This window comes from Ornithodoros turicata, chromosome 9 (assembly GCF_037126465.1).
Source record: "Ornithodoros turicata isolate Travis chromosome 9, ASM3712646v1, whole genome shotgun sequence".
Lineage (NCBI taxonomy): Eukaryota > Metazoa > Arthropoda > Arachnida > Ixodida > Argasidae > Ornithodoros > Ornithodoros turicata.
In genome coordinates, this window is record NC_088209.1 from 33,087,770 (window position 1) to 33,112,713 (window position 24,944).

Here is a 24,944-nt window from a genome sequence, read left to right on the forward strand (position 1 = left end):
GGGTGGATATGGGATGCTGCAAGGTGGGCTAGAAGCGGCGCGACCCGGAAAGGAAACACCAATGGCACAGTGCCACATATCTATCCCTGCCGCTGTGGTGCTCTTGAGGATCTGGAGCATATTCTTCTCGATTGCCCCCCACTACCAACTTTCCCGAACCGCACTCTCCGAGTCTCTTCGTCAACTGGACTCTAGCCCCTTCTCCCTACCGAAATTGCTTGGTCCCTGGCCAAATCCATCCCAGCAACGCTCTGCGCTCAAAGCTCTTTTGACATTTCTGGACACCATCGGACTTCGATCGTTATTGTGAAGAGGCTCGTTATTTTATTCCCCCCATTCCCACCAGCAATGGGGTAGAGTATCGCCTCTGGTGATGAACCTCCCCACTCTCCAAAGTCAAAATAAAGTTGTTGTTGTTGTTGTTGTTATCTATCCCAACCAGATGTGTGAGAGGCTCCAAACGAAAGGAGGACTGACAGGGACACGGGAACTCCCAGCAGACTGAGAGCGAGACGTATATGGTTCTCGAAGACTAATGTAAAAGCTACAGCGCATTAGGCAGTGTTCAACGGTCTCGTCCTGATCACTGCGGGGGCATGCAGGGGATAAAGAGTGGCCGACTGGGTGAGGGTAGAAGGTGAGAGGCAGGGCGAGACAGCAAGCGACGGCGATGATACCTTCCCCTTCTTCTTCGTCCAACGCGTGCAGTATACGACCGATAATGGCGCCTGTGACCGTTTTCTGATATCTGTTACCCATTTCCCAACTCACAACACGCTTCTGTACTGCATGCATGCGACAATGCTCCGATTACTTCAAACTTTCGCAGCAGTATCGCGTACCAAGGTGGTATCGGGCTGACACCCGTCCACCAGTAAGAAGGGTGAAGGTCAGTGACCAGAGATGCGCTTCACAGTAGCATCCTTGTATTTATAGTGTCCCATACATGTGCTCTCTTAATTTTTTACATGGTGGCGTACACCACAATTTAGGCACCGTCACCAAATACGTCTCGCACACGCAGACTTTTTATCGGATCGCGTGCAAGAAGTCCCGCGGCTCCCGATCCGTTTATCTCTACCACAGTCAGTGACAACTGACAAGATTAAATTCTCCAGACAGGCGTGAACAAACACCCGTATAGGCCAACGAAAGAAATTGGTGAGTTTTATGTTTTAGGGCATCGTGCGCTATCGCCCTTGCCTACGTATAGGGATGGTTCTGCGCAATGTCCGAAGCTTTCTTTATGTTTTGTGCGTGCGCAGTACCACCAACGCTGTCCCTTACGTATAGGTAAAGGCGATACGGTGCACTAAAACTCTCGATTAGTGGTCTTTAGTATATCGTGAGCTATAGTCTTTACGTACGTAATAGATAGCGTTGGTAGTACTGCGCACGCACAAGACATAAACTGAGCTTTGCGTACTGCCCAGAACCACCACGTACGCAAAGGCGACAGCGTACGATACACTGAAACTCACTTGCGTCACAACGGCGGTGGGAGCATTGATATTGATCAGTCGCGTCTGTTCTGTTCCCATAGCAATGTCTAGACAGAACACGACCTTCAGATGCCACATTGTAGGTTGAAGACCACGGGTTGGTGCGCTTGTTCTCTTGACCGACATCAAAGTTACACTTCGCACGGTGTGCATAACAGTCGCTTATTTGGATTTATTGTGAACCGTTAAAATAATATATCCGCACTGAAGTCCCAACATGTGATGCTGACACCGTGGAACGCTGATCTCTCGCAGAAGGACGCTGGTCACTCTTCTTTAACCACGTCTGGTTGTTTAGGGTGGGATACCTTCGCCGTATATAAAAGGAGTTGCTACGGTATATAGGGAGCTGGTAAAGACTATACCGAGGAACGGTGAGACATTCCTTGCTTTGGGCAGCCCTGTGGAAACGCCCAATCCCAGAGCAAGATGGATTGCAGACGCCTTTTTCTTGAGTTTGATTTCATTGCAGACACTTTACACTCCTGTGCAGTGCACCTCCGCTCTGTCCTTCTTTCCTTGATATACGTCAGTCTTCCAGGCAGTGGTTTATCCAGACCCCCTACACCCCTAACACCCCCACCCAAAAAAATCTGCAGGAGACCACCCTATAATTTTGTGAGATTGCGCAATATTTCGTCAAAAGCATGTAAAGACACCTCCTTGCGGAGCCCCCCCCCCCCCCCCCCCCCCCCCCCCCCCCCCCAAGGACGAAATTCTCGGTAAACAACTTCCAGGCACGAGCTGGATGTCACAGCTTCGTCCCACGAAGCTGTGTCGAAAGACCAGTACAAAGCAGTTTGGATGATGATGATAATGAAATAGCGCATGCAAACAAGTAAGGCACCAATAATATATTTGCGCCTCAGTGAATTTTTACTTGATGCGTGTTCATGGCCATGGAAAACGTTGCTAGTCAATTTCACCACGGGTCCCACAACGAAGATGCGATGCAAATTCGAGGAGAACGCCATGCCAAACAACTATACAACGATCGTAGTTGTCTTGGGGAACGAGGCTTTACTATAGCAATGTCCTTACGACTTCCACATGTCGTGTTCTCCCCGTTACAGTCCGTGTTATCGCCGGATGCATATCGCGGCGCGGGATGTCTTATTTCTTCGTTCTTTCATGAGTGAGAAATGAATGGAACGTCGCAGTTGATTAATGAATCATTGAATGTGTCTTCCTAGTCATTGATGAAGTGGTTGATTAATTAATGAGTGGAATAACTTGCGAAGAAACCCACATAATGGCAAACTTCTGTGACCTATACGTCTCCCTTTGTTTGCTTCTGTTCTATACATCTACCTGTCTATCTATCGAACCTGTACCCCTCCCACACGTGAGCACGAAAAATTACATTAAGTGCTGAATTTCTTGCGTCTTAATGTTATTCGTGCGGTGCCACACGGAGAGATTTAATGACATTTGCCTGAATATGACAGTCTCCGCGTAATGACATCGCCACAACTTATTCGCCGATGAAATGCCTACACTCGCTCCCATGGTCTGCGCAGAATAACAGTTTTATTCTTGAATAAAACCACTTTGTACAATGCAGCTCAAGACTATTTCATAATTTGAGGGTACACGGGTATTCCTTGGCGAGTACATACTGACGATGCAACAAGTGCCATATAATAATAAAAATAATGACGTTGTATAGGGGAGTCGAAATATATACAACCTTCCTCGGCTCGGACTTTATCAGAATGCTTGCATCTTCCACGTTTGAACCAGCAGCTTCCAGCCATTGTTTAAAAAAAAACCCGGATGCCAACGATGTGTTTATTTTCTTTTTTCTTTTCTTTTTTTTTGTGTGTACAGAATGTTGTAATCACGTGAATCCGACCGTGACGGTCTTCTGTATATCACCCAGTGAAATTCGATAAGAACGGGACCTTCGATGTCTACGATTTGCTATCAGTCGGATTATCTGAAATTGCGGCGTCGACGATGTAAGTTTAGATGGCAGCACATTTCTTACAAACTGATACTCCGCAGTTGGCCTTCCAGATAAACAAACCTTACGTTATTGAACCGCGTGTAACGGTGCAGCTCGTAGCCAATAAGCGGACGACACTGAAGAGAAGCTCCGCCTATATACTACGAGACAGAATAACGGACTATTCGGGTCTGGGACAATAAAACATGTCAGCACCCGCTGTTTCCAGCAGGGAATCTGTATTAGGTTTCAGATGTAGTTAAGTTAGAGAAGTTTATGCCATGACTACTACTCCTGTTGTCACCGTGCTGCAAGCAAGCATAGTATCCGTGGTAAAGGGCTTCCTCGGCCGGCGGAAAGACAAAGACAACAGAAAGCGCAAGGAAATTTACAGTGGGAATCACATAGAAAGAGATGGAACGCCACGCAGTCATGTAAGTTCTCTTGGCGCACTGACCTCGTTGTATAGTTCTGTTTAAACTCTCTGAGGAATTATAGAGACTCTGCTGTCGCTGTCGTCAGTACTGTTTTCAGAACTATACTTGATTGATGTAACGAATATCGGGGAACTTGTGCACAAATTGTCCAATGTGCATTCGCCCATACGAATAGCAAGGGAACTCCGAGTTGCTTTTGCAATTGTCAGCTTTTTGATGACGTCATTGGTGGTTCCAGCAATATGCAACGTATAGTTATGTGCAGTTTATTAAGTCCGGCGTGAGAAAGCATATATAAATTGCGATGACTTCAAAGGTTCCCTCCTTTGCAGATAAATCCGATCACAAGGCCAATTGTATGTGCGTTAGGTTTTTATTGACTTTCGGCACATAGTGCTCTAAGTTCTTATTTCCTGGATCAGTTCGTCGCAGTTTATGCAGACATTTTCGTATACATATTATCGCCTGCGAACAAACGAAATTGTACAATTTTATCTTAACTTTGTTCGTCAGGTCTCTGGGGCAGCCATCACCGTACCACAGTCAATGGTGATTCCTCACACCGCCTCCTACGGCATTACATCAATGACTGTCAAGGACTTCTTAAAAATACACAGAATTTTACCAGGTCACAATCTCAAGCTACTCAACCTCACCCAATCATCGAAGACAATCATGGTTTCCAAGACAGTTCGCCGCGTACGAAAGATCTGCCCGAACCTTCGTAGCCTCATCCTGGAAAATTTCAACTTCCTAGCTCCTCACCGTAAGCGGCGAGTGAAACTGGAAGACTTTCCGCCCCGTCTCAAGTTTCTAAGCCTCCGAGGCAGCGTCATCGACATCAAGACTCTTCTAGTATCCACAACCCGTGCGAAGACTCTCATCAACCTAGTCATCTTGGACCTCGGAAGTTGCTTCTTCGTCAACGATGAGAAGGCAAAGACACAAGGGTCTTCAATCTCTTGGCCATCAATGCCACACCTGCAAGAACTGTACCTAGAAGGGTGTCCATTTCTAAACTCGAGCATCAGTATGCAGCAAATTGCTATGGGTAGTCCCGCATTGCGTGTCATCGACGTCGAAGGCACTCAGTTCGACGTAAAGAGCTTTCAGTGCTTCCAATACCTGCAACACCTCGAAGAACTCTACGTGGGGAACACGAACGTTGATGATTCCTATTTGCTGTCCCTCCAACAACATGTTCTGCCGACCCTAACGGTGGTGTGTCTGGTACAGGCACACGTGACAGAGATAGGCCTTACGTATTTATGTCAAAGCAGTCCCGGTTTGCGGTTAGTGCGACTTGAGAGGTCACGCTGTTCGTACAAATTTGTCCGAGAGTTTCAAGCTCTGTTTCCTTGTGTCAAGCTCGAATGGTCTGGGGGCAGCAGGATGGACAGCGTTCTCATGCATCAGTCTTGTGACCATTATCACCGCAAATATCCACCTGGCGAGGGCTGATGGTACACTACTGATTCAACCGAAACGAATTTTATCTTCATATCGACCATGGCTAACTTTGGGACCTGTATATAGCGTTTAGCTTAGAAAGTGTGCATTATAGGTTTTAGCAACATTGTGTGCCGTAGATGTCGGACATATCCATTATCGATTCATCGGAAACTGCTATGTTCGAATAAACTGTGTCGCATTGCTTGTCAAGAAAGTCGACATGTGTCTTAAAAGGGCATTGCAAGAGGCATAAAATGGAATTGGAGGAAACCTAACAGCAGTTTTGTCATGGCCGTAGATAACAAATATATCTCAATCTCCACTTCTGTTTCATTACATGTTCTCTATCGTGTTCCTTAATCGCAGAGGTAGAAAGGGGGAGACAAACTTGGGGACTCTCCCGACCCCCCTGTACCGTCCCCCAACACAGTGTGACTATAACTTCACATGTTTGTACCTGTGCAGTATATACCTTCATCGACTATACATTGTTTTTACAATAGGCTGATTGGAAACTCCCCGTTCATGAAGGCAAGAGCACGGTACAAAGCTATCAAACAGCAATTCTTGAATGCAGCGTTGATTCACACCGCTAGCTTCTGTAGAGGCGATGGCTTAGACCTGCTACTAAATTCTAGATTAATAAACTGCTTACCGGCTAGTTACAACACACTGCCGTGCTTCTGTGTTCAGCGTTCCAGTGTTGCCGCATAAGTCGGTTACTGCACTTGGCCGGCAATTAACAAGTTCGATTCTCGTCGCTGTCTGGCTTTTTGACGACTGCCATATTTCGATTTTTTATGTTCCTCATTCAGGTCTGCGTTTTATTTTTGTCAGTTTGTGTATTCCATCCACAGAGAAGCTGCTTTCCATCAAGTCCTTTTCGTTTGCCTGTTCTCAGGACGCTTCTGTTGTCGCCTTAGCAGTATTAATCGTCATTCACTAGCAACAGTTTCGCATAAGCTGCAGTGGCTGAACGAGCAATTAAGGGAGGGGGGGATAATGTCGAGATTGGCGAGTGGGCATCGTTATGACTATATAGCAAAAAACAAAAAAGGGCGCAACGTCAATTTCTTGGGCAACTTAATGGCCGGGTATAGGATGTCCGCCAATGTGCCAGTCCATGAGTGTGCAACGTAGGTTTCCCGCATATAATGGTCTATGCGGGGCATTCTTTCAGGATATATGTTTTATGGTTTCATGCTGATGACAGTGACCACATCATCCCTATAGAGCCGAACTTGCATATAGTTGCGAGTTTGTGGACGCAGACCCTGTGCGTAACCCATATGGAGCATGGGTTTGTCGGGGTGGGGGGGAGAGTAAGTCCAAGACACCAAAGAACAATTAAGACCAACGTCCGACCAATGATCTGAAAGACGGCAGTTGACAAAAAAGTTTTTCCTCTCCTGTCGTCTTTCAGATGATTGGCAGTTTCACTTTCGAATACTAATTGTGTAGAAGCGCGTCCATGCACATTCCCTCTGCCTTGTTTCCATTTCCACGAAACTGGGAGGCCACACGCCACCGTGTCTGCCGCATGAATGGGCCACCTATACAGATAGGTATCGTAAGGATTTGTTAGACGTCTTGAAAGCCCCAAGCCCATTTCACGTTGGCATGTGAAGGTCACGGTGTTGCTTTGTGCCACTGCGTCTGTGGTCTTTGAAGAGGGGAGACCCTTTGATTGCTGAATGTAAAAGGGTTCCCTAATGGCTGGAGACGCCTCGCCGTCCGATTCTCACTGCTCTTCAGTTGCACCTCGGTACTAGACTGGTGAACACAGGTAGGTACTTTTTGCATCGTCTAGTGTTTAACTAACGCATTGCAGATTTTTCACTATTGGATTTCTCCTGTTCTCGCGTTATGCATAGATGTTTCGAACATTGCTTTACGAAACGTTCTCCTTCGCCGGCGATGGAACAAAGTTACTGTCGCACTGGCGGTTTGTTTTCACGCTTAGCTTAATCTGAGCAGATTAAGAGATGATCGTAATGTCCCGTCCTACCCAGTAATCGTAACATTGATTTATTGGTAAAAAGAAAAGAAAAAAAAACTGTGCCTCTTGCGTGGCACAGTGAAAAATCAAACGTTAGGCATATATAGACTGCTGCGATTTGAAATTGAATTAGGCGCGAATAGACGAGACAGAGGCACAGACACAGACAGACACTGAGCGCTACTTCCAACTGTACTTTAATTATAGGAAAACCTCCGCTGAGTTTAGGTTCGCATGCGCATCGTTGTCCTTTTTTTTACCAGGAACAACCAAGTACATAAAAACGGGTATGTCATGTTTTTTTTTTTCTTATGTCACGGTCTCATACCTGTTTTTATGCGCATGCATGCCTTCTCTGGCCCATCTCGTCTACTCTTGCCTATTCCGCTTTCAAATGTTAGGCATATTAGGAAAACTGTGCGTAATAATGGCCAATGTATTCAACGTTCGTAGATTGTATGCTGCTGTTGAAGCTAGCGAACGCTGTAGATACAAATCAGTGTATCTCATTTTGCGATGATTGTTTTTTTTTTTTTTTTTCACTACGCTTGTCACAGTCAAATATACGTTTAAAAAATACAGACAAGGAAAATTAACGGAGCTCTTTTGTTTCTGCTGATATATATGTAATGTATGTATGTATATGATCATACATCTGTAAAGCATATTCATGCCAGAATATTGATGTATGAATGAGCCGGAACCGAAAAACTGGGAAGCGCTTTATCTGGCAAGCTGAGCGGCACCTGCTCCAATTATCTTCACCGCTCCAAATCACGTGACCCTCTGACATGAAATGAGCGTTGTACTGCCTGCGTTCCCGGTTGCCGCGGTTTCGGGTCATTTGTGTATCAAAATTCGGGGATGGATATTCTAACGCACGTGCGGGCTTCAGGATCTGTTAAACGTGAAACGGCTTGCAACTAGGATAGTCTCTCAATCTGCCATCTTGCTTTTGCACGAAATCCCCTAATTAAAAAGTTATTTAATGAATTTTAGGTAATTAGTCATCTCGTAGTTGCAGACTTTTTTCGAGAGGATGTCCGCCTGGCCGTAGAACTCAACTGCAACAATAACATCTATGCTGCTCTCATATAGTTTCTTTATAAAAATTCTGGTCGGTCCTACGTGAAGCATCCTGTATATATAGGTCTTCCTAAACAGCACAATATCTGAAAGTTCAGGTAGGGGGATGGCTGTCGTATGTCTTATCAGTGCTTCATTTGGCAGAGTTGCCCACAAAATGAACAATCTTATACCTGTCCAACACTCTGCACTCGCAGTGTCAGTACATTGTGCTACTTGGGTTATTTGTAGCACTCCATCTCATATGATGCTCTTTGCCTTTATATCCTCGTAGACTGCCCTGACGATGTACTCGCTATGGCTCCCGCTGCTGCTATGCTATGGCTTTTCCCTCTCGACGTAAGAAATGATACCACAAGTATTTGACTTGAATAATCCTGCTTCTCTTTTTTCTTTTTCTGATTCTGTGTCTTGTGTCTAGTGTGGACATGCAAAGCTCCCGAAACACCCGTACGTAAACGTCGGGAAAGCAATCTCAGCATACCAACTTTTCCTCATAATTCGTGAAAGACTGAAAAAAAAAAAAAGTCTTTAGGGCAATTGCAGACGAATAATAACCAAGAAATCAGCAGAGCTTTAATTAACTATGAGTTACATAAAATTTACATGCACAAAAAAATATAACGCGTACAGAAACCGATTTCAGAAGCTAGTTCCTGTCTAACGCTTTGGCTGAGATGCAAGACACTGCAAAAATGGACTAGATCCCCCTAATTATGTCGCAATTAGTCCTGACTTGGTCGGGACTAGCCTCTCCTTATTTTTCTTTTATATTCAATCCAATCCAATCCAATTCAATCCATGTCGCAATTGTCAATATCGGAATGACATCAGGAGTGTGATTGTTGTTGTCCTGTCGTCAGACGCAAGGCTAGGGAGTAAAGAAAATTTACGTCCCGTGTTTTGTCGTTTGTGCAGAGTGGTGTTCACGCAACTAAAAGGTAGTTGGTAATTCGTGAAAATTCTTGACGGCATGAACACAAATTAGGTTAATTAATTTTCGTTCATTTGGAAAAAATGCTTATGGCGCTAACATAATCCTTTCCTGTTCATTTATCCTTTCCCAAAGCTCGAAGCCAACAACGACGACACAGTTACCGGAAGCAACGCATTCATCGACGAATGTGACAGAACCATTCTTCCAAACAACAACTTACGCGAGCAAGTTTGATGTCGTGCAGCAAGAGTATTCCACCCTCTCCAGCATCGTGTATGACACGGAAAACCCGCCTGCCTTCAGTAACACCCCTAACTTAAATGAAACCCTAGCAGTTCACATGGCTAATGACCAGCTCACAATGGCTTCAAGTACCGCACCTGCAAGTGAAAGCGCCACGGAATCCAGCGCTGCCACGTACGAAAGGGAACCACAGACAACACTCCATTTTGAGGCTCCTTTTTCAACAGTGGCCAACATCGCTACAAAAGACGACCCCGAAAGTCAATCAACGATTACTGAGTCATCACTGAATCCAACTGCTCCCATTGACGACGAATCTCAGTTAGAGAACAAGCTTCTAAGTAAAACCGGGCATCACCACGGTTCATGGATGCACAACAGCTCAGATGCTCCAAAATTTTCAATGGCTCTTGAGAAAAGCACATCCACAATGACGTCAGCAGAGAACTACGCAAGCACTGCTGTGGTTCCCGAAAAGGTTATATACAGCAAGGAAGACGAACTCCTAACACAGTCGACAGTTGCAGACAGCGTCACAGAGACCTTTGAAGACGTGCACCGAGCACAGCTACCAGAAGATACAGAAGCTGAAGCGGCGGCAGCGATATCCACAGTGTCACATGCTGCGGAAACTGGAGAATATCGAACAGAGTCTGCAGTCTACCGCACTGCGTCAAGTTCAGGCCCCGAACAGCCCACGCTAGCCACAGTTCAATTTTTCATGTCAGAGACTCGAACAACACCGACAACGACAGCAGTCGACTTTGCGCTTGCACATAGAGGAACAGAAAGCGTTACAACTTTGCTTCCTGCCACCAACGAAACAATTCCTGCAAGTGGGACAACCATTTCAGCTACGTATCGAGACGAGTCTGAATCAGGTGACGTTTCAGATGAGACAGTTGAAGAGTTCGCCATAACGGGCGCTGTTCAAGCAAACGGCACAGAGGAAAATCTTGCATCAACCACGGTCCCTTCATTCGTCCAGGACACGAAAGACGAGGGTGTACCATTACTGACGACGGTACTGGAGGTGAAGTCGAAAGACGATTATGCCATGACAGCTCAATTACTTTCCCTCCAAGAAGGAATGCTGATGCCGAGCAGGCAGAGAGTTAAACATGGAAAGAAGACATCGCCCGCGTCTGTGTCTTACACCATCAGTGATGGAACTGGGAAAAATAGCGGCAAGAAGGGTGGAGGAATTAGGATAATTCAGAATTTCGACATATTTATCAATCCCACTGCGAATATTACTAAAAGCACGACGTATCTTACGAAAGTGTGAAAGACTCATTTGTGTATCCGTCGACTCTTCTGGTGTAGCGTTTAGCAATAAATGGGGAGGCCTTCACCGATACCAGCTTCTGTCCTTGATGTCTGTCACTAACGCGGGTAGAATGTTTTGCACGTCGAGCCACGAGGTGTGCTATGGACACCTATGGCATCACATGAGCACAGATGAGCATAGCTAGGGATGGTACTCCTTGACATTCCCCCCCCCCACCCACAATATTTTCTGGCTACCACACTGTGATTGATATATTTTCGAAGAACAGATTTCTTGCACATCTGGCATTGCATCCGATGATACCCACATGTTTTAAAATGCATGGGCACCTCTGTAACAGGCCCTAAGTAGTCACAATCTTCACGACGGTTCCCACAACTAGCGTTCGCAGATTGCACAAAGTATATTATATAGTAACTTGAGAGTGTGTCAGCCACCTCCGACGGGGTAACGCTCGATTTATCATCTGAGGCAATGACTTCCAGCATAGACATGCCAGCACATGAGACTGGGAAGCAATGACGCTCGTATGTCTTGTGCTTCGAGGTTCCTCGGAGAAGTCCACGCGCGCCCAAGCGGGAACCTCGGCAAACACAAATATCGGAGTCCGTCCATCGTGCAAACGAGCAACACAATGGTAAATTCACCTTGGGTTTCTTATCAGGTGACACGGAGTGTCTTCAAATGTGGGGGTATAGGATTTGGTTTCTGAATGTTGTCGAGGGGCGTGACCAGGTATAAAGACCTGTCTTTGACGGTAAACAGGAGCTTGGCGCAAAGTCAGGAAGTGGTGAAGCAGAACAGCGCCGACTTCTTCCCTACGTCATGTCGCTTTTGGCCAAATTAGCCATATCTTGAATCGTGAGCAGTCTTGAGTCTGTCCAGCAACTTGCATTATACTAGCCAATACTAGCAGTTGTACTGGTTGTGCCATGTTCTCACAATCTTGTTCTGAAACGGCACAAACGCCGAAAATTATTTAGAGGTCGTGCTGCACAAATGGGAAATACGGAAATACAGTGCCTGCAGGAACGCGCATGCAGCACACTAATGGGAACTACCATATCAATTTCGTCCCGACAACAGAGATAGGGCGTAGACAAGCTGGTTCATGATGACAAAGATGCAACCCGAGGCAGGGAAATAAACAACAGACAACAATTTCCTGTCCCGTGTTTGTCACGTTCAAGCATTCGACATGGACCTGCTTGCCTCATCGAGCAACATTGTATTATATGGCTACGTCTAAAACCTCGTGTCTAAAACGTATGACCAGCCAATCCAATCCAGCAAATACTCGATTTGGTGCCGCCACATAGGTGGGTGTTGAAATTACACTGATTTTCTCTTTCGTGCATTCACTTGAACCTATTATTTAGAGTCAGTGACACGACATTATCGTATACCTGCTCATGTGAACCGTCTCTTTGCTCTGAGGTAAGGTGGTGCAAGCCACATACGGATGAAGATGTAACACCAACGTCACTGCGGATTCTGCTGACAAGTCCATGTTTTGACTGCAAATTCAGATCAGCTGCCTTCCAACTCTACTTTCCAAAGAGGTATAACATGGATTATTTTATTTGCCTAGAAGTTACGTTGATTTACATGTATCATGTTGATGTCGGCGCGGTGCCATGTAACAGTGCTGTTAACGAAGGTATTGGGCACAGGATCGACCGTAAGGAAAGACTGTGCCCTCTTATACTTACGGTTGAACGGCAAACGAAGTGTTGCTAGCACAGGAAGGAATCGTGAAAACGAGAAAAGTTTGCACTGTGCTCTCTTTATACGTAAAAGATGGAAAGAAAAAGGGAATCACTTTATTAAGCTGATTGTGGTTATTTGTTTTATTGGCAAGGCCCGGTGACCATGCCACCCAAGTTCAGGAGGTACCTCTCTGAGGAGGATGTGTCTGAATCCCATGACGCCGAGCGGGTAAGCAGTTTTCTCTACTGTAGCACAGCAAAATTGGTTGCTGTAATGCATGATGTTGGTGTTGTCTACTTCCCCCGTTCTTTTTTTGGTTAATGTAGGAAAAATTGCTTGGTGAGGAAGACGACGATGACTTTTTCCTCAAGTAAGATGAAACAAATGTTTAACATGTCTGAGGAACGGTGTGTTATTCTCCAATGCATGTACCAATATGTTACAAGAGACTTTCTATGCTCCCATAGGGGACCATCTGCAAGTAACAAAACACTCAACGTTCAGGACAAGAAGCTGCGAAGGTAATATGCTTTTTTTTCATGATACAGATTATCGTGCAAATACTAAATACGTGAAGAAGATGGCAAAATATCAGTAAGCTGATATTAAAGCCTGGTATCCGCTCTGATTCGGAACTTCTCTACACCTCTGTTAGCTTCCCAAGATTGTGACAAATGGTAGCCTGCTGATTTGTGCCTCCAAGACCCGAAAATTGTCTGCAAACGCAGCATGGCTGTTGATGCTCCGCTTCACATCAACACCATCAGTGAGATTAGCTTGCCTCTTGTTCTCCGCCATCAAGTTCATTACCACTGGACTTGATACTGTTCGAGGCCGTCCAGGCCAAATGACCCGCGATAATGGTGAATGCCACCCGGTGCCGATGTACGGTCAACAGCAGTGCATGAGTGTTGGGATTCCTTTTTGTGATCATCTGAGTCTGCTTTCTTGACACCAGCTGGCAATAGTTTGCATATCACCATGACACAGTCATGCACCAACACAGTTGTGCACATTTCTCCAATTTGGTGTTACGGTGTTGCTTCTCTCCTTGCTTGGGTACCATCCTTTTGTAGTCATGAACCAGCTCTTCATCACCCAACTGCTCTTTGCGAGCATGAGCTCCTTTTTTTTTTTAAGTTTACTTCAGTTATTTATTCATCAAGCGGACAGTTTGTTGGTGAATTTCTTGTACTTACTTTGTCTGAGCAGCTGGATAGGGGACTAATGCTTGTTCTGTGTGAAAGGGGTGTACAACACGTTTCACTCTCTTAAAGTGTAGCTTCAAAAACGGTGGACGTGCTTCACAGTGTATTAAATGAAAAAGGAGGCGAACATAAGAAAAACTTGACCGCAGTATAGTGGGACATGTAAGATAATATCAGTGTTGTGGCTAGACATCTGTATATGGGACTTGAAAACATTTGTCTTGAGAAGAGCTGTTCATTCAATCCTGTAAACATGGTATTAATGACACATCAGTGGCAACTCACTCATTCTTGAAGCACCGTTTTCTATTGAGTTAAGTTTCTTCTTTTTCTCGGTGTGTGCTCAATGCCGTGCTATCCTTTCGTAGGGTACAGTTCCAAGTGGATGAAGTCTCTGATATCATGAAAGGCAACATAGAGAAAATTATGGAGAGGGGAGAGAGACTGGAAGATTTGGGAGACAAATCAGGTGTGGATGACATGCTGTTTATGGTCTTCTTGCATGTAGTCAACCACAAGGTGCAGCCATCTTCTTCGTGTGAACGGCCAGGCCTATATTGAATGCACTATATTTTCATGCTGCGTGAGACTCTATCTCTCCTTCACACTTCCCCCTAAAAATGTGCGTTACCTTGAGTGGAAGAATAAATGTGAGTTCATCTAGTTTCTGGTAAGATCTAAAACAATATGAAAGCATCTCAGCAAATGTACGTACATGTATGTACATTTACTTCTCTTCTAGAATTGGAATTTGCAGTGTTGTGCGACATACAAGAAAAATATTGAATATGCAGAAGTGCTGTCCGATACAAATGAATAAGACATAAACAATGAGAAGTAGCTGAGGCAGGCTACAAACATGGACGACACAAAGACATAAGCCACATGATGTGTCTCGCAACATGAGATATGATACCGTGTGTCATGTGATGATAATTCATGTTACACATGTGTGTTAATACATTTGCGTTATTGTAACCACATGAAATGCTAACGTGTAAAAGCCAAGCAAGCAAATATTCAGAACACCGGCAGACCAAACACATTTTACATGGCTCCCGCATGCTGTCATGAAGGAAGAAGAAAGTGACGTGGCTCAAAACTCTCATTTGTCATGTCCCATAGTGAACAGATGTCTAGCTGTATCAACACCTCTGTTCCGTACACACAGCATATTTATAGAACAAACTTGTCTTCTGGGCCTTTTTTGGCGGCTCTCGTACTGAGGGTCTTCACCTAACATTTCCTTACTGCTTCACGGGGGGTGCGTCTGAATAGTGCGTCACGTGCGCCTTCGAGCTAAAGTATTCAAAAGAACACTGTGAGCAACGCTACGCGCGTCATCTGGTGCTGATCGTCTGCAACGTATATATTTAATAAAAGCGACTTAGTATGAGGGACAGTCACTGCCGTGTATGCCAAAGGGAGTCTGGCCATTAGGAGGAGCCTAAAAAAAGAGACACAATCTATCAATCAAACTTGGGCGCGTTTCATTGGGTACCGTTTTCCATGGGAGCTGCCATGACACCGGATTTTCTCCAAGATGGAGGACGGTGTTTGGAACGGCGAAGCCGAGATTTTGTGACAAAAAATTTTCACAGACTACCTTAATTTCATACTGCGAGTATATATCCTCATGTACGCATCTGCAAAATCAACTTCAGCTTTCGCTCCGCAATCATTATTTCCGCGAAAATGGGATGTTTCGTCGCTAACGTTAGGCCTAGTTAAGACCGTGATACCAAGAAGGACAACCCTTATACGTAGGATTTTGCATTATATAATTGCATTTTATTTATAGATACATCTTTGCTCAATCTACTGACATTATATGATTTAAAACTTCATACCGGCCGTCGTTTGCTACGAAGAAGCGGTTGTACCGCTCTCCTGGCCAATCACTTCTGCCAGCAACCATTTCAGCAATTCTGACCCTTCCCAACATGCCTCTCTCCATGCAGATGGCGTTGGTAAAACTGGGCGCAAAATCCGTCATTTTGGTCTGTCACTAGTGATATGCGTTTCAATCCGAATCAGTCGAGTTTTCCCAAAATGGTGGCGCCCAGTAAATAAGGGTGAGGTATAAGTACTGGATGGATGTACTAATATAGGCAACTCTATTTCGACCTGTGATTGGCTAGATACCTCAAAAAGTGGGTGGAGCCTCAGGTATAGGCAGGTCCCCTTTGTCAGAACGTAATGTACAAAGTGCAGCTGATTCGGGTTCTCACACGGGGTTCTTCTTCTTCTTATTATTATTTTTTTTGTGTGTTTTAGATGCACTGGCCACTCATGCTGATCAGTTTCGCTCAACTGCAAAAAAGATGCAGAGCCGAATGTGGTGGCGTAATATGAAGGTGAGTTGCTATCTTCACAGATTTGGTCCTGAGGCACTGCTTTGTTGTGTAAGCCACAGGCGGTGACTGCAGGAAGTTCAGGGGCCAGAGACTTCCCACAGCAAACTAGCTGCTTAGAGTGTTTTTGGATTAGGAGTGGTTAGGCTATTACCATCGTAGTGGCTTAGTATGAGGCTTAGTATGAGTATGAGGCTTAGTATGAGTATGTGGCTTAGTATGTAGTGAATGTATTTTGCAATGGAATGGGATAAATCTGGCATGTGCTTTCTGCTTCATAAAAAAATGTAAGGTGTAAAATGACCGCATAATATTCAGACAAGTAGATTCTTTCGTACAAATTTTTTATCACGTCAGGTGAACACCCTGTATATCTGTACCATCATTACTGTACTATTTCCGCTTTCCCCGCTCCGTAAACTGAGAACACTGCCTATTGTGCACACTGTACGAGTTTGTGACATTGATACATTTATTACAAAATTTGTTTCCATGCAGGTGAAAATCATACTTGCTGTGATCATACTTGTCGTCATGCTAATTATATTTGGTAAGGACCTTCAACTTACTTGTCCTTTGAAGTAACTGAGGAGGTATAGAACCGAAAGCCTCAGGTCATGTGCCACCGGTTCTTCTACTGGGCACCTGTAGAATAATAACCTGTATTCAAACTATTGGCAGATACTGGCCGATGGCTTTTGCTTCAATATACCGTCTCCAGATTGCTAGATATTGCACTTTTTGGAGCTGAGGTTTGAGCTACGGACCAATACGACAAATCATTCGAAGGCCAACAGCACATTCAAATGTCAATAATAATCCACTGACTATTAAAAGGAGGTTCTATAGTGCTACATACCACTATAATGTATGGTGTTACTGGTAATGGGAGTTCTATCAGGCATTAGTGATCACTTTGGGTTTGTAATTCACGACATAAATCATTAAACGAAGCAAAATTCACATTCCGTGAGGGATGAAAGCAAGGCGTGAACCTGGAGGACAAGAGTATGTGGAAGCTATGTTGATGCAAGAAGAGTGTAGTCAGACATTGGAATAGCCAGGTGCTAATCAAAGGTCCAAATAAGTCAAACTGTAAAGTGTACGAAACATTGCACTATGGGCAGCACGTCTTTGTGCAGCAGTACACCGTTGAGATCTAAGGGGACTGTGGTGTGTGCTATCCCTCGGTGCGCGTTATACATCGAACGTTTTCTAATTTCTGCAAATTTTAGGGGAGGTGTGCTATCTGCACAGGCCGACTTTTTCTTCGCGACCCGGCCCTGCACGTAAAAAAATGATCCAGGCCTTCCTGTTTGTATGTGGCTCGGCCAAGTGACCCTGTTAGTAGAGCGCGGTTACTCAGTGAAGAGTGCCTTGGCATGGCATCTCCAGCTGTGAACTTATGCCTTTCTAGCGCAAACCAAACAAATTTACTAGTAAATTTATGAAGAGAACATACTATAACTGGCAGTTTAACACCGCAACAGCGCAAAGCCAAAGTGTACAAGCGCGTCATCGTTACACTACAAGCTTTTGTGGAGGTAGAGGATGTTCGAGGACTCCCGCTTCCAATCGCTACGCTTCTCACCAAGCTCTGCGAGCCTGATTGTGAAAGATGTGAAGAGCCATGAGCAACGCAAAGTGGCCTTGAGAAGGTTCTAGAGGGTCAAACCATACACATAATGCACCGTCCTTCGTTTGTTTTTGCAAACATGTGCGCAGGAATGACGCAAGCACGTGATCATATGAACTACAGTAAAACCCGCGGATAGCGAGATCGCGTATAACGATATCCCTCGTAAAACGATGGTTCATGATTTTACCGTCAACCCATTTTGCCGACAGCGTTCTAAAGCGAGCTTCTCCTAGAGCACGCAGGCGTTAGGTGAAGCCGACTTGCGGAATGGTGACGTGTAGTGTTGCCAGAAGTTGTCCTGCGATGTTGTCTGGTTCTCTCCACGAGTTCTGATCGCTGTTGTCCCAAGCCACTGCGATGTCACACAGCTTCGCGTTTTTATTTTTTTTATATTTTTTTTTTCGTTTGCTACACGCAGGGTGGCGCGCGACTTTTAGGGGACGCACTATTTAGGTCAGCGCTCGTTTAGCGATGTACCCCGTATAACGATGGAATTCGCGATTACCGTCAATATCGTTATACGCGGGTTTCACTGTAATCGTCCTGCATTGTACAGAATTAGCTGTGTTTACCCGGGCCCGGCCCAAGGTGCTGGCATATTTCGTTGGCCCAGGCTCTCCTCAGAGCACAGAGCAAGGAAGATGCGCGGCCCGCGAGCCGGGTCGGAGCCCGCGCAGAGCTCAGTGCATTATACACCGGAAAATATGTTAACCCCATTTTTATTCCTTCTGAATTTTTTTTCTTTCCCGAGTCCTCCCACACTCCTTTAAAGTGCCACTACAGACTAACAAAAATTATATTTATCTTATTTCGTATCACACATCAACTTCGCTCAAAGATGCAGTACTCAAAACGTAAATGCCGTCAGCGAACACCACGCTCTTCCACAAATTTTTGAAAGAACCTGCAAAACTTCATAAACTAGGTTTAGGTTCTGCGAGAGCTGATTCCATCATTGGGAGCTCCGGAGTTTGCCTCCTAGCAACAGCGTGTGTCTCCACTCTCCATTCCCAGTCGAACGACAGCCAACAGCTGCGGTGAGGAGGAGGAGATTGACCTTCGAAGAGCACTGTTGCCAGACGCGTTGGTAGATTCGGCACACCGGGCCTCTTAAAACCCTAAGTTGATTTTATGATACTTCGACGTCACGCAGAGAAACAATAATTTGGGACACGTAGACTGCAATGACATACCATTTTGTAGGATTCTGAGGATACAAGACTTCAAGTCCGTAGTGACAGTTTAAGGACGTGAAACCTGCGTATATTTGCTTGTCTCCGTGCAAGGACATTTGCCTATTTCGTTGGTACTTACTGATCATACGTTGTTACATTTCAGTGCCTATCATTGTGCGGAACTCATGAAGTGGCCTTCTAATGCATTCCCCATCAAAGCTATGGTGGCGTCGATCGTGTCCTTCATGTCACAAACAGTATCAATTTATTTGCAAGATTTTTCTTTTGAATACAGCATTTATTAATGTCATCAGACTTCATCGTGCAGCATTTACAGTTGCATTTTTGTATAAATGTATTTCTATTTATTTGACTTTGCTGGACTGTGTAGAAGTTGGATAACAAGTGGCTTTGATGCTGTAATAGCATCTCATGGATTCTACAAGTTGTTAATGCAGATATGGTGTCTAGCCTAGATTGCTTAGTTAGGCACAGAGAATGCCTCTATTACGCAGGGTGTCATTAAAAATGATAGATGTGCTATGAATTGGGATACATGTACATACAGTATATATCTCTGTGAACGCAGGAAATATAGTTGATAGTGCATAATATATTTTATAGTCTGGCTAATGTCGTAAACTAGCTGGTGATGTTTTAAACATTGGAACATTGCAGGGGCGTGGCAAATTGTGGCGTATAGGTATATTAATTTTCTTGAGAGCTCAGGCGACATGTTCAGCAACTTTGCCCATAGATTTTGCTGATGTATAGCTGTGTTTACAAGTAGCATTGTAGCCTGGATATGCAACAGGACCGAAAGCTGCGTAAAAATTGCTGAGCTTTATTCCAAATCGTTATGTATGGGTATTAAAGAATTTCTTAGTGCCATGCTGCAAAGCTAGTACCAGTATATCTAAAGCTAAAACTTAACGTAACGGCTTTGGTATTAACCTGATTCACCGAAGCTAATAAATTTGTTCCAGTTGCTTTCCTCGAAAATACTTTTTATTTGTTGTATCATTAAAAGGATACTTTTTAAAAATCGCAAATTATTAGGATTAGTGTTTTGATAGTAAGAAAATGTTCATTTTATATCTGTGTCGACTTTATGTTATATATACATGTCGAAGGACACATTCATTAATTTCTACATTTCCAGTGAGTAAGCTCAGCATGTTGCATCTCTCTCATAAGCTGGATTAGAATTCTTGCTGTGGAAGGGGTTGACAATGTTCCTTGAGGATTTCTGACCGTTCCCGGTTTCTTCAGTATTATGGGTCTAAAAGCTGCCCAGGACGTGTTGCATCAGGTAATTTTCTTCCAAAGTAATTCTCCGCTAGATGGCTTGTCAGTTAAAGGAGCTGTGCACGCTTCCTGCACAAACTTTCTGCTTTTGGTAGCAGTGAGTTGTATGCCAAATATGGAGTCCTTACACAAGAAGTATCAGTGTAGCTAACCTGTAGCATGTGCCAGAGGCCTTTAATCAGCACACACACACACTAGAATCTGCTTCACTTCCCTGTAGTCCATCCAAGTGAGGTGACACGCTTGTAATGAGGAGGGCCCTGCCAATCGGGTGGTGTTATGTTGACCGGCTTGCTGGAGCACCACGTCCGTAGCAGACAAATCTTTAGTGGCAGACGAGATGCTCATCTTCCTTTGGCATTACAACAGCAGGATAGGGTAGAGCTTTTAAGATTTTGCCACTCTCATGCATTTGTGATTCTTCAGGGTGATTTTGTAAATTGAATTGTGCAGTGGTACGACACTGTTTAATGAAAATATTTTGCACGCCACTCCAGCAGACTGCTTGTGAATAAGCAGGGCATTGAACAATCCTACACATCATTTATGGGAAGTTGTTACAGAAGTTTGCAATTCTATAATTTGGGGTCTTCAGTGAAACCTACACTCATTTTCAAGCAAGATAATACCACTGTTACACGTGCAGTATCCAATGATCATTGAAACGAATGGCCACTGAACTAGGGATCCTACATACACGTATGTAGGCTCCCTACACTGAACGTGCGCCTAGCGCCACCAAGCTTGTAACGTGGAAACCTGCGAGGGAGCCTTGGATCTAATGCTTCCTGCAAAGTTTACACATTACACACTAGATGTTTACATGTTCATGCATGACATGTTCAATGCCTGTTGATTTCAATGATAATTGAAGACTGCCCGTGCGACAGGGGTATAAGGGCTTGACAGCGTGTTGTAGTTACAGTGTGCTTTACATTGCAGCTCACTCCATTACTTCCAGAGGTAGCCTCCGTACTAAAAAATGCTATACAGCAGGTTCTACAATCTACAGTATGTACAGGTTGCGACAAAAGTTTACGGAACACGGGAGTCTCGCATAAATGATACCTGCAGTGATACCTTTGCAGCAAACGGGAGCAGATAGATTTACAGGCAGGTGACTGGGTATCTCTTGCACCTCTCAGTGATCGTGTCTACTCCTGTTCGCTACTAGGGTGTCGCTCCGATCAAGAAATATGTCGCTGTGGTGTTCCATAACCTTTTGCCGGGACGTCTACTGCAGTGCGTCACAGTGTGTGGTTTATGTCAGGATGCCTGGAACATGTTTCATGGCGTGTATGTCAAGTTTGCTCTTTGTGCTTTACTCATAGCACGTTGTGTGGGGTTTTATGTTTTCTGAAAATCAGGGAGTGGGGGAGGGGAGATGTAAAAGTCAGGTCTTATTTCAGAAGCTGTAAAACAGGGTAAAATCGGGTGATATCGGGTGGAAAATAAAAAACGAGAGCTTCTCGCATTCTACATGAACACAAGATGTGGAATAGCTGTGCTGTAAGTGCAGTGCTTAGCATTCTCCTGTGCTCATATTGATGGCTGAATTGGCACTTTGCCAAGTCAATTTTCGTGGGGTTTCAAGTTTTACCCTAAGTGACGGTTATGCAAATCAGGTAAAAACGGATTTTACTGGGTTTAACCTTAAAACACAAGGCCCTATTTACTCGTTATGTATTGCCAGAAGCTAAGCGCCTAGCAGTCTCTTTGCAAGACATTTCATGACTATGATTCATTTTGGTGTAGCTTCCAGCACATCGTTGACATAATTTTTAAGATTCAAAATTTATACCTTTTTGCATTCATGTGGTGCCAGCTCATTTTTATGTGTGCTGCAAGTGTGTACATTGCAAAGACATCAACACTGTGTGGTACATTTGGGATGCACAGTTTGTGTGAATATTGTCCTCTTTACAATGCGATGCTGTACGCAAATGTTATATTTTGTGTACATGAGCTATATTGATACCACTGCATAGAGCATGCGACAATGAATGATTTCAACTGAATTTCTCCCTTGCCTTAGCTCAAGTTGCTGCTGTATAGGGTAGAGGTGTCCAAGTGTATTTTTGTCATATAATAATTTTTTTGACCTAGCCATAGCTTTTTATAATCATGCACGTGCACACATGTTTTGCTTCTGAGCCTTAATGATACATGTGAACGTACTCTAGTCACTTGTTAGAGAGTTTGAAACACTGGGTGTTTGAAAACTATTAGTTTGAAACGATGAAAGTTTATAATGCTGGGAGTTCGAGCCAGTGGAAATTTGGAACGTTGAGATTGTCGACAAGGACAGAGGTCAGAGGTGGGATGAACCCCGAGGAAGTTGTAGAGGAGCACCCACTCGAAAAGGCATCTTGTAATTCTAAGCAGGCAGTTACGTCCTGGTTAATCAGTTGTGCGTAACTTCTTGCATACAGCTACCGAAATGGCAGTGTGATTTACGGTGAAAATAATACCTTTCCATCCTCCAACACCTGTTATTAATCTAGGCAATGATATTCAGGAAGATGAAATAGATGCGTAGGTTGGGGATGTGGGTAAATGATGCAGGTGTGAGTTATTTCTGGAAATAATCACTTTTGCTTTCCCAATTTGAATCATAGCCTAGGAAAGTATGAGACAAACAGTAAGATCACAACCAGCTGGCGAAATGGTTTTACACTCATGCACCATGCACATTTTTATGTAGACTTTTTGCATTTTTTTCCCAAGGCCTCCTGTTGACTGCTAATGGTAATGATAACCTGTATCACAATTTAACGAAAGAGAATAATCTCATAAGGCCAGTACGTTGACAAGCTTTGTACAGTTTGAGTCATGACTAACGCCCCGGGTTTTCGGCGATTCCGCGAAATGTCGCGGAATCCTTCGTTTGGCACGGAATTTCACGGAATTCCTTATTTTTAGGGGTGTGCGGATATTCGAGTTCTCGAATTTGAATCAAATATCAATCACGCGAAGTATTTCATTCGCGAATCGAATACCCAATATTTAGATTTCCGAATATCGGACTATTCGCCGAATATGAAAGACACCTCCCTAAAGTGGGCTTCACCTGAAGCTTCCCTCCTTGAGATGAAGCCTGCTTTACGAAACTGCCCATGCTGCAGGACCAGCACAGACAGATTTTAGTTTAGCTGAAGATAACGTTAACCCAAGTTTATTGTGCATACTTTGCCTGAGGAAGGGGCGGCGTCCCTCCCGTGTGCAGCTTAGCGGTGGCAGTGGGCGACTTTGATTTGATGTCTGCGAGTCTGCCTTTAAATACCCTTAAATAATGCCTACAGCCGAGAAACAAAAAGGGTGTCCAGTAACTTCCACAGGGCATCTATTGTAAGCGTCTTCCTATAACGTTCCTATAAACTCTGTAGATGCTGAAAGATCTTTCAGCAGGTATAAAATGATTGCAGGTGACAGACCTCTGTTTTTGTCAGAGGAGAACACAAAGATATCATGTATGTAATGCTGAGCCACAACAGTGCTTTCAATCTGTAATTTTATAAAATATTTTTGTTCCCACATTATCCAAGAAAATAAAGTGTTTCCCATTTCAAGCAGCCATTGACTGCTTGCCGCAGAAAATCGCGGAATTTACGAGTCAGTGCCGCAGAATTTTGAATTTGCCGCAGGAGAAAACCAGGGGTCTTAGTCATGGCGCACTTTTTTATACCTAGGATGCTGGTATATAACTTGTATGTGTTTGTTGCAGTGCCTTGTAATTAACAGGCTATAATTTCCCATGACAAAAGAAATCCAGGAGGAGTTTTTTTTATTTTACTGGAAATGATGTGGTATTGATGGATATTATGCACGTCACACTTTTGATCTAGGGGCAAATAATACAGCGTAGCCCGTGAGGGTGGGAAGTGGTAATATTGTGAAAACTGGTGCATACGCTCCAGAAAGATTTTCTTGTGCATCATGCAGCTGTAGACACAATGATGAAAGCAACAAGATACCTCTAGCTGCATATTTCTACTTTTATTTGTCATTAAGGAGACAGCACCTTCAAATCTTAGTTTGCTGCCAGAGGAGAATGTTACATTCCTTGTATATGCACATGCTTGTATTTTCTGAGAGCACATCAGCTCTCTCGCACATGTAAGGCAATCGTTGTACGCAAGTAAACGTTAAAGGTGCCTTGTGTACACTGTGTTCTGCTGCACTTGCCAGGAGGTGTAGTCTACCGCAGGGTGCAACCACTGTCAAGTGGGGAACATGTGGACTTGAGAGAGGTTATACGCAGGCCATCTGGTGGACAACGTCAGGTTGACATTTTAAAGGGACTGTCGCATCCGTCGCGGTCGATTCTGAAACTACAGTGCCATTTTACTCCTCGTTCATCACGAATAATGACCCCGAAAATCCGACGCGAATTGGTTGCTGTTTCTGTGTAATTTGATGTAACGCATGGCAACAGCAGACGACGGATGTTGAGAGCATTCCGGAATTCCCTCTCTGTAAACGTCACCTGGACAAGGCCAATCAGTGAGCGCCCCTCGGCGCTGACAAGTCCAATCAGGGAGCGACAGAGAGACCTCGGCGTCCGGCCGCCGGGCGGGAGTGATGGCGTCGGTATAGGTCGCGGAGAAGCCTGAGATCGGCTCGTGGAATATGCTGTTTCTGGTTAGCGCCGTACG

The 24,944-nt window shown here is 44.4% G+C and overlaps 3 protein-coding genes across 3 annotated transcripts; all 3 read left to right on the forward strand.

Moving 5' to 3' along the window:
* Positions 1–3,550: 3,550 nt before the first annotated feature.
* Positions 3,551–5,549, forward strand: LOC135367907 (uncharacterized). Its single transcript, XM_064601003.1, has 2 exons — positions 3,551–3,884; positions 4,401–5,549. The coding sequence occupies exons 1-2, from the start codon at positions 3,732–3,734 to the stop codon at positions 5,346–5,348; spliced, it is 1,101 nt and encodes a 366-aa protein (XP_064457073.1). The 5' UTR covers positions 3,551–3,731; the 3' UTR covers positions 5,349–5,549.
* A 1,428-nt stretch (positions 5,550–6,977) lies between these two features.
* LOC135367908 (mucin-2-like) lies at positions 6,978–10,968 on the forward strand. Its single transcript, XM_064601004.1, has 3 exons — positions 6,978–7,125; positions 8,699–8,763; positions 9,494–10,968. The coding sequence occupies exons 2-3, from the start codon at positions 8,711–8,713 to the stop codon at positions 10,890–10,892; spliced, it is 1,452 nt and encodes a 483-aa protein (XP_064457074.1). The 5' UTR covers positions 6,978–7,125; positions 8,699–8,710; the 3' UTR covers positions 10,893–10,968.
* A 1,172-nt stretch (positions 10,969–12,140) lies between these two features.
* Positions 12,141–24,452, forward strand: LOC135368685 (vesicle-associated membrane protein 4-like). Its single transcript, XM_064602129.1, has 9 exons — positions 12,141–12,214; positions 12,338–12,457; positions 12,757–12,833; positions 12,932–12,975; positions 13,073–13,126; positions 14,182–14,282; positions 16,091–16,170; positions 16,666–16,717; positions 19,145–24,452. The coding sequence occupies exons 3-9, from the start codon at positions 12,768–12,770 to the stop codon at positions 19,168–19,170; spliced, it is 423 nt and encodes a 140-aa protein (XP_064458199.1). The 5' UTR covers positions 12,141–12,214; positions 12,338–12,457; positions 12,757–12,767; the 3' UTR covers positions 19,171–24,452.
* The last annotated feature ends 492 nt before the right edge of the window (positions 24,453–24,944 follow it).